The 15432-nt window shown below is 42.3% G+C and overlaps 1 protein-coding gene across 3 annotated transcripts in view; it reads left to right on the forward strand.

The window, feature by feature from the left end:
- The window catches only part of dnai2b (dynein, axonemal, intermediate chain 2b), a 61255-nt gene that overhangs the window by 7574 nt on the left and 38249 nt on the right, over positions 1-15432 (forward strand). For all 3 annotated transcript variants that reach the window (XM_080208826.1, XM_080208828.1, XM_080208827.1), the window contains 2 exons: positions 2281-2442; positions 6772-6896. In XM_080208826.1, coding sequence (XP_080064952.1) covers positions 2281-2442; positions 6772-6896 — 287 coding nt within the window. The remainder of the gene's footprint in view (positions 1-2280; positions 2443-6771; positions 6897-15432) is intronic.

The raw sequence follows: 15432 nt of genomic DNA on the forward strand, positions 1-15432 counted from the left end.
TAGTGGAAGCAGATATGATAGTGCCTTTTAAGGGGCATCTGGACAAATATATGAATTTGATGGGAATAGAGGGATATGGTCACCGGAAGGGTAGGGGATTTTAGTTCAGATGGACAGCGTAGTCGGTGCAGGCTTGGAGGGCCGAAGGGCCTGTTCCTGTGCTATAATTTTCTTTGCTCTTTGAAAGATGTCACTTCTTAAATTTTTAAGTCTTTTTGAAATCCCAAATACTGCTTTATAATGTTCTTCACCGAACAAGGGAGGATGAAATGAATCTCAAGTTTCTCCAGGAGTGCCGTTAATCAGACATTTCCTATATTTAAGCCTCATTGCGGCCAGCCACTACATATTGCACGCATGTAAGTATCCAGCTCTTCAAAAATTATTTATAGAACCTTCAAAAGGTTTTTAAAAGTGGCCTTGTCTGCAGAAATCTTCATACATTTTGGCCAACAGTTAAATATGTTGTATTACTTTTTAAAAAGAAATTGATAGGGAGATTGTCTTTGCTCACTCCCTCAGAGATGTGTTATTACCTCAGCCAGAAATGCCAGTAGCAGAATAGGCAAATTAAATCTGGTTTTTAACCTTTTAAGGAAGAATATTATGCTGTAGTATTGTTTTCCATCTTACACATCTTACAAAGAACTAGCTGAGAACTTGGCACTTTATGAATACAGCTATCACTCGGTTGCCCAGGTAGTCTGTTGTATCAAACCATAGAATCCCTTAGAACCGTCAAATCCTTACAGTGCAGAAGGAGGCCATCGGGTCTGCATTGATGCTCCAAAACAGCACCTTCCTAAGGCCCAGTCCCAACCCCCCACTCTATTCTTGTAACCCTGAACATCTACCATGGCTAATCCATCTAACCTATACATCTTTGGACTCTGGGAGTAACCGAAGGAACCCCATGTAGACATGGGGAGAACATGCAAACTCCACACAGACAGTGACCCAAGGCTGGAATTGACCCTGGTGCTATGAAGCAGCAGTGCTAACCACTCTACCACCATGTCGTCCACTGTGCATCTTGGAGACAAGCTTTTATCCCTTTCAGATTGAGAACCATATGGCAACAACTTTCTTTTATCTTAAACTCTTAACAGAATCAACATCTTGAATACATCAGCGAAATACAAGAAAGACATTAAATGGTGAAATAAAGGAGAGATTGGGGACAGCAATAACCAAAGATGGATTTGAGGAGGGTCTTACAAAGAGGAGAGGGAGGTGGGGATGCAATAGAGTTTGAAAGGGAATTTGAAGGAGCTCCATCTATGTTACCTTTGTTGGGGCAAAGGGAGAGTCAGATGTACTAAAGGCCAAGGTCAAAAAAGTGAAGTCTGTAGGAGGAAGGGAGGGTGAATGGAAGATATTACAGATATGGGAGGGTAAAGGTTATGTAAAGATTTGGGCACAAGGATGATCGTTTTTATTTGAGGCACTGAAGAACCAGGAGCCAATAAAAGTAGTTAATTGGTTGTGGTGAGAAAGCATGCCTGGGTGTAGTATAAGATATAGACTGCAGAGTTTTGGATAAGCTGAAGTTACTGGAGGATGGGAAGCTATAGAATTCCATTAAGTACTCACTTTACTAAAGAATTCCATGTCCTAAGACTGTTAGTGTGAATATATTTCTCATAACCTCTACATTCTCTCTGTGACAGCTTGCAATGTATGATATCTCATTAGTGATTTCCTAACAAGAGCAAATATTTTTTCTCTACTTGTGCTACTAAAACTTATTATACTTTTAAAAACTAATGCAGGAATTCTTAGCCTCCCTGTTTCAGTGGAAGTAAGCCCTGTTTCTCAACTTCCTTCACAATAATAAGTTCTTACTTTTGGTGTATCGATTATCTGGGTGAATCTTCTGTGATTTACCTTCCAGTACTAGTGCCCAGTATTCCTGAATTTTTACAGTTTTATTGGACACAAGATTCAAGTAACATCCATGGCATGATGTGATATCAGCTCTGAAATCTCTTTACGTCAGTCTATTCGACAACAACTAACATTTAAATGGTGCTTTTATAATGAAATAAGAATGTAGAAATCAAATGTAGAAGTGATGACTTATCCACCTCAGTGTTTGTACAATTATATCTTCCACCACAGACAGACATTCATTTTAGATACAAGATATAGCTGAGGTCTTGGTGACAACATAATAAAGCTGTCCGCAGTTCCTCTTGTTCCTCAAGTTACATCATGCCAATTGAATATGATGTTTTTCACTAATAATCTCATTGTCTTTTATTTTCTCTCCGTTTTAAGGCCAATACAGAACGTTTTAAGACAGAGACTCGAGGGATTAACCATGTAGAGGGTGGTTGGCCTAAAGATATAAATGCAAATGATCTGGAACATACCATTCGTTATCGGAAGAAAGTGGAAAAGGATGAGAATTATATCTACACAATCATGCAGCTAGGTGGTGTAAGTGGACAAGGAAATATTAATGCAAATTAGTGTTTTCTATGTTCTACCAAAAAAAAGATTAACTCTAATATGTTTGTAAAGTTAGTAAATTGACTTTCTTTTGCTGACTAGTATTTTGACCTCTAGAAAAATATTGATATGTGGCCTCAAAAGAAGTCTTTAGTTAATTTTGACAACCTATGATATATTTTTAATGACAGAATCGTCGCTCTAATTCAATTGATCCCACTCTTTGTATACCACTTAGCTAAGAACATAAAAGGGACATATATTTAGACAACAACTAATGGATGTAACCATGAACCTCTGATGGCCCATGTGCTTTTGGGGGGGCAGGGGGAGCTACATTTTATGTTGGCATAATGGTCCCATTAAGAACTAGGTTTCTTTGAAAGACAATTTGTTGATCATGTTACCAAGCTGCCTGTTAGATAAACAACATTAGAAAAGAGTAAACCAGATATTTATTGCCGCGGATATCACCTTCAAGCAATTCAGTATCCAGCAAGCTGGCTCCAGGGAACATCTCAATGAGCAGAATTCAGCTGAAATTCTCAATACTGGCAAAAAGGGTAAGATCCTTGATAATTGAAGGCCATCATTAACAGTGAGCTGAAATTCTGGAATAGTCAAGCTGAAAAGAGAGAGAGAGTTCCAATCGGCAAGACTCCAGAGTTATAAGGAACAATAACATAGAACATTACAGTGCAGTACAGGCCCTTCGGCTCTCGATGTTGCGACAACCTGTGAAACCAATCTAACGCCCATTTAACCTACACTATTCCAATATCCCCCATATGCTTATCCAATGATCATTAAATGCCCTTGAAGTTGGCGAGTCCACTACTGTAGCAGGCAGGGCATTCCACGCCCTTATTTCTCTCTGAGTGAAGAACCTACCTCTGACATCTGTCCTATATCTATCGCTCCTCAATTTAAAGCTATGTCCCCTCGTACTAGCCATCTTCATCCAAGGAAAAAGACTCTCTCTGTCCACCCTATCTGATCCTTTGTTCATTTTGTACGTTTCTATTAAGTCACCTCTTAACTTTCTTCTGTCTAACGAAAACGGCCTCAAGATCCACAATTTTTCCTCATAAGACCTTCCCACCTTACCAGGCAACATCCTTATAAATCTCCTCTGCACCCTTTCTAATGCTTCCACATCTTTCCTCTAATGCGGCGACCAGAACTGTATGCAATACTCCAAGTGCGGCTGCACCAGAGTTTTGTACAGCTGCAACATGAGAACCAAGAGAACTAAGAAATTTCCAATCCAAGGTGACTACGCTTTTTTTTTTATTCGTTCGTGGGACATGGGCGCTGCTGGCTGGCCAGCATTTATTGCCCATCCTTGGTTGCCCTTGAGAAGGTGGTGATGAGCTGCCTTCTTGAGTTGCTGCAGTCCATGTGCTGTGGGTTGACCCACAATGCTGTTAGAGAGGGAATTCCAGGATTTTGACCCTGGATGTGAAGGAATGGTGATATATTTCCAAGTCAGGATGGCGAGTGGCTTGGAGGGGAACTTGCAAGTGGTGGTGTTCCCGTTTATCTGCTGCCCTTGTCCTTCTAGATGGAAGTGGTCGTGGGTTTGGAAGGTGCTAATAAAGGATTATTGCTGCTACTAAGCGTCGGTGATGAAGGGATAGAATATTTGTAGATGTGGTACCAATCAAGGGGGCTGCTTTGCCCTGGATGGTGCCAAGCTTCTTGAGTATTGTTGCAGCTGCACCCATCCAGGCAAGTGGGGAATATTCCATCACACTACTGACTTGTGCCTTGTCGATGTTGGGTAGGCTCTGGGGAGTCAGGAGGTGAGTTACTCGCTGCAGTATTCCTAGCCTCTGACCTGCTCCTGTAGCCACTGTGTTTATGTGGTGAGTCCAGTTGGGTTTCTGGTCAATGGTAACTCCAAGAATGTTGACAGTGGGGGATTCAGAGATGGTGAATTTTAAGGGGCGGTGGTTAGAACGTCTCTTACTGGTGATGGTCATTGTCTGGCATTTGTGTGGCATGAATGTTATTTGCCACTTGTCAGCCCAAGCCTGGATATTGTCCAGATCTTACACTTAAGGTGCAAGAAATGCTTGTGTTAAATTGGCAGACCACAACCATGGGACAGGTGAAGAGACTAGAAAGTAAGCTGAAGGCCCAAAAATTCTCAATCCTTATATGAATGGCGGGGCAGGCTCGAAGGGCTAGATGGCCTACTCCTGCTCCTATTTCTTATGTTCTTACGAATCTTTGGAATCACAGAACAAATGGTTAGCCCTCTAATTTCAATGAGTGCCGATTTTTTTTTTGAGTGCAAGTCAAATGGAGTTTTGAGTATAATTAAATGTGCTCACTGTTTTGAATATCTTTAAAGTAGCTAACTATTTAAGATCGAGTGTACTTATTCATGTTCTTTGATTATTATGTTGTAAAGTTCTTTGGTTCTAATGGTGAACTTCATGACTTAATTTTTTTTACTAAATACCTGGGTTTTCGGATTTCAAAGAAGAATCTAAAGTGTTACTGGTTTCTACTGAGATCATAAAAAACTTTTTAATATGCAACAGAAATAGAATCACAGCAGCACATATTGCCTTTTTCTCTGCTTTATATATATAGCCTCTGGATTAATAAATTGGTGCTTTAGTGGGTTAAATTTTCCATCAGCATCAATTGGACAAAGCATGTCCAATTAATTAGACATGTTCACGTACATTTAGGTTTTAAAAATGCTTGCCTCCGAAGTTGCTTGAAGTGCAAGCTGAAAACCACACAACAATAACAACAAGGCATATGGGATCTTGGTGAATAATGAGACAAACGGTGTGTATCTCCTTAACAAACAAATTTTAAAGATTGACACAACACATTTTTAATTGCTTACTTACTAGTTGCAAGAGATTTTTGGAAGTCATTAATAATTATTGCACTGTGAGAGTCGATGGGGGTCGGGGGGAAACGTGTGGATGGTTGCAAAATTGCATGGACGGGATTTCACCCAGGATCTCACCTGCCCAACCCAGGCACAGACAGAACTTCGCATGGGAAGCCTGCCCATGCCCCTAGTAGGTCACTTAATGGCCACAAGGGTCTTCTCTCACCTGACCTCAATTTTAGACCAGCAGCTGCAAGTTCAATCAGGATGCCAAACAGAAAAAGTCTTCACTCTCAATCTTGGGCAGCAAGTAGGGTTGGCGCCTCAATCCGGAGGCCCCTTCAGATTTGGGCATCCTCCCCACCTCCCCATTAGGAGCTGGGAACTTCAGCCCTCTCTCCCAGGCCACCCCCCAATTTTGAGATCAGCAACCGCCCACCCTAGGACCACTCATAATCTCCTGAAACATGATCCCAGGATTTAGACTTAGGCATGGTGCTGCAGTACTTCTGCCCAGTGCTGCACTGTGCCTGGAGGGATTGGAGAGCCATCAGTCAATCTGATGGGCCAACAGCTCTCCAAGGCAGGATTTCCATCCAAGGGGGCAAATAAATCCCAACTGCTGTCAATAATCACTCAGTTGAGTATAGGATGGTAGTGGGCCTGTCAGAATTGGCAGGAGGTGTGTTCTCCGCTGACTCTCAGGATGACAGTCTCCTGAAAATTCAGACCATGGTGTTAACTACTAGACTGTGGAGAGTTTAATGGACAATTGATGTGCTTACACAGCAACTTCATGAAAATCATGCCAGTGTTGTTTCCATGAAGCTAATGATTGAGTTGTTGATATTGGGCAGGAACTTGTGATTTGCAATTCTGACGTTACCTCATCCTTGCTGCTAATCTTCGGATGAATGTTCTCCAAGGCAGCCTTCACAACACGTGACAACACAGAATCGTTGAGCAGAAATTGATAGCCAAGTTCCGCACACATGAGGACATTTGAATATTAATAATGGTGTACTTTGTTTGTACACTCTTATTTTTCAGCAAAGACTAGTCTAGTATGTTGTGGCCTGGAATTATATAATGTAGATTGCATTTTAACATACACATACACATTTTATGATTTCGCCTGTGATTACTTAAAGGATAATTGGGGAAAAAAGATTCAAAGATTGGGCAAAATTAGATTTTTAAATTGCCCAATAAAGTTTTTGAAAGTTACAGTGGCATCTTGTTAATAGCTTTAATCAGCACTGCAGTGGCTGTTTTTTGTAACTTTATTCATGCAATATTAATAGTTTGGAAAGTTATAAATATTAACGAAAGGCTGCCTCCTCTCTTCTTTAGCTTTTGAACAACTGAAGAAGGAAAGATGGCTTAGATTAATAATCACTATATTTGCTGTTACATTCGCATTAAATATTACTTAATGTACTGTCCTGTTTTTACAGTTAATGGAGCACTGCATTAAACAGAACAATGCTATCAATATTTATGAGGAGTACTTTGAAGAGGAGGAGGAATCTATAGAAAGAATTGAGGAACCTTCATCTGCAAAAACAATAAATGTTTTCAGGTAATGCATGCATCCTTGAGATTCCTTGAATTTTTCCTTGGTTGAAGAAGAACCAATCAAAGATTAGGAAATTTTTTCAGGGGCAACTCCAAGCAGTTTCTAATTGTGAGTAAACACATGGAAGTTGTCAAGGTAACCGGCATGGTGGCACAGTGGTTAGTACTGCTGCCTCACAATGCCAGGGACCCAGGTTCAGTTCCCAACTTGGGTCACTGTCTGTGTCGAGTCTTGCATGTTCTCACCGTGTCAGCATGGGTTTCATCCGCTTGCTCTGGTTTCTTTTCATAGTCCAAAAGATATGCAGGTTAGGTGCATTGGCCATACTAAATTCTCCCTCGTTGTAGCCAAACAGACTAGAGAATTTTCATAGTAACTTCCTTGTGGTGTTAATGTAAGCCCAGTTGTGACACAAATAAATAAACTTTTAAAAAGGCAGTATATTCCAGCTTGCCTGCAATTCTGTGTGATTCTGAATGTAAACAAACAATTAATGTCTCAATTTTTTAAAAAAATTCATTTTACAGCTAAAACCTTTCACTCTTGTCCTGAAAGCTAAATTTAACAGGAATTTCTTCCCTTTATCACTATCTCACATATTAAAAAGCAACATGTCAGCTCATTTATATTACTTTCTTGCAATGAAAATTAGGAAATCCTTTAAAATTCCACTATTTTATTTTATTCTTTAGATTTGCCACTAAACCTCTTTCTTCCACAATTTCTGCAATAAAATTGATCAGTACTCTTCAATGGATGTGAAATTAGCTGTCATGATGCTGCTTCTGGCAGTACTATAAAGATCTACCTGGCTTCCCAGAAGGGGATGCCATCTCACAGGCTGCCACCTGAGAGATTCATTTGCATTCTCCAAGGCTATAGATAAACGCATGGCATCACTGTCTGGGAAAACACTTGGACTCACACCTAGGAAGACAGTTATGCTTGTTGGAGGGCAACCATCTGATTGCAGAAGTATCCTAGATCTAACCATTTTCAGATGCTTCATTAATGATCTTCCCTTCATAAGATCAGAAGTGGGAGTGGCCACTGTTAATTACACAGTATTCAGCACCATTCGCAACAATATACTGAAGCAGTCCATGTCCATATGCAATAAAAACTCTACAACATTCAGGTTTGGGTTGATAACTGGTAAGTTACATTTGTGCCACAGGAATGCCAAGCGATGATCATCTCTTACAAGAGAGAATCTGACTACCTGCCCTTGACATTCAACTGCATTATCTTTGCTGAATCCATGATCAACTTACGAAAGAACAAGTCAGAAGCAGGAACAGGCTATTTGACCTATCGAGTCTGCATTACCATTCAATAAGATCTGATTGTAACCTCCCGTCTACCCCTGATAACCTTTCACCCTCTTAATTATCAAGAAACATACAGAGGGATTACCATTGATCATAGATTTAACAGCTGTATAAATGCTGTGGCTATAAGAGCAGGTCAGAGATTGGGAATTCTGCAGTGGCAACTCACCTTGACTCCCTAAACATGTCCACTACTTACAGGTTAAAGTCAGGCATGTGATGGAATACTCTCCAGTTTCTTGGATGAGTACAGCTCCAAGACTATTCAAGAAGATTGACACCATCCAAGACAAAGCATCCCACTTGATCAGCACCCCATCCATTACCTTAAACATTCATCTCCTTCACCACAAATAGAAAATGGCAACAGTGTGTACCATCTACAAGATGCACCTCAGCAACTCACCAAGATTCCTTCAACTCAGCAAGGTTCCTGGAAGGGCAAGGGCAGCAGATGCATGGAGCATCACCACCTCCAAGTTCCCCTCCTAACCACAGATTATTCTGACTTGGAACTATAACACTATTTCTTCCCTGTCACTGGATCAGAATTCTGGAACTCCCTTCCTAACAGCATTATGGAAGAACCAACACCAGATGGGTTGCAGCAATTCAAGAGGGCTGTCCATCATCACCTTTTCAAGGGCAGTTAGGGATGGGCAACAAAAGCTGACCTTTCCGGCGATATTCACAGCCCATGAAAGGAATCACACTGCTCAACTGGTTGATGTGACATTTAGGGTTGCGTTCTCCGACGGCATTCATTCCCTGCTGTCATTGAGAATGGAGAATTTGGCACTCAGTCAAAACTTTATTCACTGCAGAGGCACTGGAGAATGCCAACTGCAAAAGAGGTCAGTGGTTTCCGTCGCAGGATTCCAAATTTGGTCCATGCAGGTCCTGGAAACCTCTGCTGTTGAAAAATGATGCATGGCACAGAGAGGTGGATTCTGCAGGAACATTATTTAAATGTTTAAATGGGCATTTTGATTGCAAGTAAGTTAAATTTTTGGAACATTTTCTATTGGAATGTGTCTGAAAGTACCCAGAGGTGCCTTTAGAGATAAAAATGGAAAATGCTGGAAATGCCCAGCAGGTCTGGCAGCATCTGTAGAGAAAGAATAAGAGTGGATGCTTCACATTGTTCAGAAAGCTCTGTCGGAAGGTTTTGATTTGACTTGATTTACAAAGAACAGTACAGCTCAGGAATAACCCTACGGCCCACGAAGTATGTGCCGACACAGATGCCTCTCTAATATTTTCTTGCCTCTACGTAGTTCAAACCTCTATTCCCTGCCGATTCATGTATCAACCCAGGTGTCCCTTGAACATTGTTACAGGATCTGCTTCCACCACCGCCTTTGATAGTGTGTTTCAGGCATTCACCATCTTCTGCATGAAAAATTTTTCCTACACCTCTTTTAAACTTTACCCCTCTCATTTTCAACCGATGCTCCCAAGTAATTGATCCTTCGACCCTGGGGAAAAAACTCGGACTATCTACTCTATCAAAGCCTGTCATAATCTTGTAAACCTCTATCAGGTAGCCCCTTATCCTCCATTGCCCATTGAAACATTCCAGTTTTGCTCAACCTTCCTATATCCTCCAAACCAGGCAATGTCCTGATAAATCTCTTTTGCACCCTTTCCAATGTATCTACATCCTTCCAGTAGTGTATCCAGAATTGTATACAATACTCCAAATGCGGCCTAATCAAAGTCTTATACAGCTACAACATGATTTTCCAGCTCAATATACTCAATGCTGCGACAGCTGAAGGCCAGTATGCCATATGCTTTCTTAACCACCTTGTCCATCTGAGTTAACACCTTCAGTGAACTGTGGATCTGCATGCCTAGATCTCTCTGTATGCTAATATTTCTAGGGTCTCTACCATTTACTATATACTTTCCTTCTGTAAACCTTCCAAATCGCATCATCTCACATTAATCCCAGTTAAATTCCATCTGCCATCTTTTTGCCCACGTCTCCAGCCGATTTTCATCTTGCTGTATCCTCCCAACAATCCTCTTCGCTCTCCGCTGCTCCCTCAATTTTTGTATCATCTAATCAGATCACTTACATTTTCCTAGGACCTATCAAGTGTGATGGTGGGAAAGTTTGTATGGAACCCGAAGAAATAGCAGAGGTACTTAATGAATACGATGGAAAAGGATCTTGGTGGTTGTAGTGCAGACTTCCAGTGGACTGAAAAGCTTGAGCATGTAGACATTAAGAAAGAGGACGTGTTGGAGCTTTTGAAAAGCATCAAGTTAGATAAGTCACTGGGACCGGATGGGATGTACCCCAGGCTACTGTGGGAGGCGAGAAAGGGGATTGCTGAGCCTCTGACGGTGATCTTTGCATTATCAATGGAAACGGGAGAGGTTCCGGAGGATTGGAGGATTGCGGATGTTGTTCCTTTATTCAAGAAAGGGAGTAGAGATAGCCCTGGAAATTATAGACCAATGAGTCTAACCTCAGTGGTTGGTAAGTTGATAGAGAAGATCCTGAGAGGCAGGATTTATGAACATTTGGAGAGGTATAATATGATTAGGAATAGTCAGCATGGCTTTGTCAAAGACATATCATGCCTTACAAACCTGATTGAATTTTTTGAGGATGTGACTAAACGCATTGATGAAGGAAGAGCAGTAGATGTAGTATATATGGACTTCAGCATGGCATTTGATAAGGTGCCCCATGCAAGGCTTATTGAGAAACTGAGCGGGCATGAGATCCAAGAGGACATTGCTTTGTGGATCCAGAACTGGCTTGCCCACAGAAAGCAAAGAGTGGCTATAGATGGGTCATATTCTGCATGGAGGTCAGTCACCAGTGGAGTGCCCCAGGGATCTGTTCTGGGACCCTTACTCTTTGTGATTTTTATAAATGACCTGGATGAGGAAGCAGAGGGATGGGTTGGTACGTTTGCTGATGACACAACAGTTGGAGGTGTTGTGGATAGTGTGGAGGGATGTCAGAAGTTGCAGTGAGACATTGATAGGATGCAAGACTGGGCGGAGAAGTGGCAGATGGAGTTCAACCCAGACAAGTGTGAAGTGGTTCATTTTGACAAGTCAAATAGGATGCCAGAATATAATATTAATGGTAGGACTCTTGGCAGCGTGGGAGATCAGAAGGATCTTGGAGTCCGAGTTCATAGGATGCTCAAAGCAGCTGCACCGGTTGAAGCTGTGGTTAAGAAGGTGTATGGTGTACTGGCCTTCATCAATCGAGGAATTGAATTTAGGAGTTGAGAGACAATATTGCAGCTATATAGGAACCTGGTCAGACCCCACTTGGAGTACTGTGCTCAGTTCTGGTCGCCTCATAGAGGAAGGATGTGGAAGCCATAGAAAGGGTGCAGAGGAGATTTACAAAGATGTTGCCTGGATTGGGGAGCATGCCATATGAGGATAGGTTGAGTGAGCTTGGCCTTTTCTCCTTGGAGAGACGAAGGATGAGGGGTGACCTGATAGAGGTGTATAAGATGTTGAGAGGTATTGATTGAGTGGATAGTCAGAGGCTTTTTCCCAGGGCTGAAATGGTTGCCACAAGAGGACACAAGTTTAAGGTGCTGGGGAGTAGGTACAGAGGAGATGTCAGGGGTAGGTTTTTCATAGAACATAGAAAAACTACAGCACAAACATGCCCTTTGGCCCACAAGTTGTGCCGATGATATCCCTACCTACTAGGCTTACCTATAACCCTCAATTCTATTAAGTCCCATGTACTCATCCAGAAGTCTCTTAAAAGACCCTATCGAATTTGCCTCCACCGCCACTGACGGCAGCTGATTCCACTCACCCACTACCCTCTGAGTAAAAATCTTACCCTTGATATCTCCTCTGAACCTACTCCCCAGCACCTTAAACCTGTGTCATCTCGTAGCAACCATTCCAGCTCTGGGAAAAAGCCTCTGAGAATCCACCCAAGCTATACCTCTCAACATCTTATACACTTCTATCAGGTTACCTCTCTGAGGAGAAAAGTTCGAGCTCTCTCAACCTATCCTCATAAGGCATGCCACCCAATCCAGGCAACATCCTTGTAAATCCCCTGTGCACCCTTTCAATAGCTTCCACATCCCTCCTGTAATGAGGTGACCAGAACTGAGCACAGTACTCCAAGAGGGGTCTGACCAGGGTCTTGTAAAGCTGCAGCATTATCTCTTGACTCCTAAACTCAATCCCGTGATTGATAAAGGCGAGTACAGCATATGCCTTCTTAACTCGTTAAGGAGTTCCCACGTGATGAAGGAACAGTGTGTTCCGAAAGTTTGTGGCATTTGCTACAAATAAAGCTGTTGGACTTTAAGTTGGTGTTGTGAGACTTCTTTCCGTTTCTATGCCCAAGCCAGTGTTGCATCCATCTTACCAGCTCATCTTGAATCCCATATGACTTCATTTATTATTGTCACATGTATTGGTATACAGCGAAAAGTATTGTTTCTTGCGCACTATAAAAAGCATACCTTATATAGAGAAGGAAAGGAGAGAGTGCAGAATGTAGTGTTACAGTGATAGCTAGGGTGTAGAGAAAGATCAGATTAATGCGAGTTGGTCCACTCAAAAGTCTGATGGCAGCAGGGAAGAAGCTGTTCTTGAGTTGGTTGGTACATGGCCTCAGGCTTTTGTATCTTTTTCCCAATGGAAGAAAATGGAAGAGAGTATGTCCAGGGTGTTTGGGGTGCTTGATTGTCTTGGCTGCTTTTCCGAGGCAGAGGGAATTGTAGACAGTGTTAATGGATGGGAGGCTGGTTTGTGTGATGGGCTGGATTTCGTTCACGACTCATTGCAGTTTATTGCAGTCTTGGACAGAGCAGAAGCCATACCAAGCTGTGATACAACCAGAAAGAATGCTTTCTATGCTGCATCTGTAAAAGTTGATGAGAGTTGTAGCTGACATGCCAAATTTCCTTAGTGTTCTGCAAAAGTAGAGGCATTGATGGGCTTTCTTAACTATAGCATTGGCATGGAGGGACCAGGATAGGTTGTTGGTGATCTGGACACCTAAAAATTTGAAGCTGTCGATTATTTCTACTTCTTCCCCATTGATATAGGTAAGGGCATGTCCTCCACTACACTTCCTGAAATTGATGACTAACTCCTTCATTTTACTGACATTGAGGGAGCGATTACTGTCATCCCATCAGTTCACCAGATTCTCTATCTCTTTCCTGTACTGTGTCTCATCATTGTTTGAGATGGGACCCTACTGTAGTGTCATCAATAAACTTGAAAATTGAGATGGAGGGGATTTTGGCCAAAAGTCATTGGTGTATAAGGAGTATAGTAAGGGGCTGAGGACGCAGCCTTGTGTTGCACCTATATGGGAGGCTGGAATTGATTCATGCCATAACTAACCTTTCAACACACTTCGTACTGATGAATGTCAGAGCCACCAAACGATAGTCATTAAGGCATGCTGCCTGGTTCTTCGATGGTATCAGGATGATGATTATCTTCTTGAAGCAGATAGGGACCTCAGAGTGGTGTAAAGAGAGGTTAAAGATGTTTGTGAATACTCACAACAGCTGGTTCACGCAGGATCTGATTGCTCACCTGGGTACTCCATCCAGGCCAGTCGCTTTCCGTGGGTTGACTTTTGAGAACGCTGCTCTGATGTCTGCAATGGTGACCTTGGATTCAGGTTCGTCTAAGGCTTCCAGGATAGACCGCACGCTCTCGCTGAACTTTTGCTCAAAATGGGCATAAAATGCTTTGAGCTCCCTGAGAAAGGGGTGCATTGGTGCTGACAATCTTATATGCCTTCATCTTGTAGCCTGTTATGTCTTGCAGAACTTGTCATGGCCGGCAGGAGTCAGAGTAGCTAGCCTGGGACTCTAGCGTGGTCCAGTACTATCTTTTGGCATCGTTGATGGATCTCCGTAGATCATATCTCACATTTTTGTATAAGTCAGAGTCGCCTGACTTGAACGCCTCAAACCTGGAGTTCAGCAAGCAGTGGATATCCCTGTTCGTTCCTATTGTCTACCTAAAACACAAACTTTGCTTTTCTCTCCACGGATGTAGCCAGATCTGCCAAGTATTTCCAGTATTTTCTGTTTCTTTTTTGGATTTCTATTAGATGCAGTATTTTGTTTTCGTATTAGTGTTTTTAGGGGTGTTTTGGTGAGTTCCCTGCATCTGTTAGAGAATGCTGCCCAGGGTTGGCAAAGAGGTATGTGATCTGTTCACACAAAAACTGCAACAGGTAGGGGGACAACAGCGTCTCTGGCTCTTTTTATTATTCATTTGTGGGGCATAGGCGTCGCTGGCTGGCCAGCATTTATTGCCCATCCCTAATTGTCCTTGAAAAAGCGGCGCTGAACTGCTTTCTTGAATCACTGCAGTCCATGTTCTGTGGGTTGACCCACAATGCCATTAGGAAAGAAATTCCAGGATTTTGACTCAGTGATTGCAAAGGAATGGCAATGGTGAGTGGCTTGGAGGGGAACTTGCAGATGATGGTGTTCCCATGTATCTGGTGCCCTTGTCTTTCTTGTTGGGAGTGGTTGTGGCTTTGGAAGGTTCCTTCTAAGAATCTTTGGTGAATTTCTCCCTCACCATCATGTTCTACTGCATGATAGGGAAATTAAGCAGGGTCTAAGGAAAGAGCAAGCTCTCTGCAATGTCTTCTGCAAGTTGGAGCCTGACTCCTTCATATTACTTAATAGTGACATGAAAATACCCAGTACGTCATCCAATGCATCTGTCTTGATATGCATGCCCATTAAGCAATTGCCTGTATGCCACCACCTGAAAGTTTTTACCTGAGTCCTCTGCAGCAATACTTGTCTGCTACATTTCTCTCTGGTGAGCTGGCAAACATTCTCTTGTTCTGGTCTGGTTGCAGTCCACTTGTACCTGGAAACTCACTATGTGCTGATAGTGAATTTGTGTTACCTTCCAAAGTAAGTCCAGTCTCTGAGCTGGTGGCTGCAAGTATCAGATCAAGAAACAGGGATTCTTCACTGTTTCCTTATCTTGGGGCTTGTGAGGCAGCTTTTGAGGTATATGAAAGCACAAACTCAGAAGGAGAAATTTGTTGCGAGAGAAGGGAGATTGGATGGGAAGCCAAAGGTCCATGGCCACATCATCATTAACTTGCTCATCATGCCAGATTGCTAGAAGAGGGTATCCTGGGAGTTGAGAAGGGGTGTAAGCAAGAAAGTGCCACCATCCTCAATGTTCTCAGCAAT

The sequence above is a fragment of the Carcharhinus amblyrhynchos genome, chromosome 21, assembly GCF_965287045.1.
Source record: "Carcharhinus amblyrhynchos chromosome 21, sCarAmb.v2.hapA, whole genome shotgun sequence".
Taxonomy (NCBI): Eukaryota; Metazoa; Chordata; class Chondrichthyes; order Carcharhiniformes; family Carcharhinidae; genus Carcharhinus; species Carcharhinus amblyrhynchos.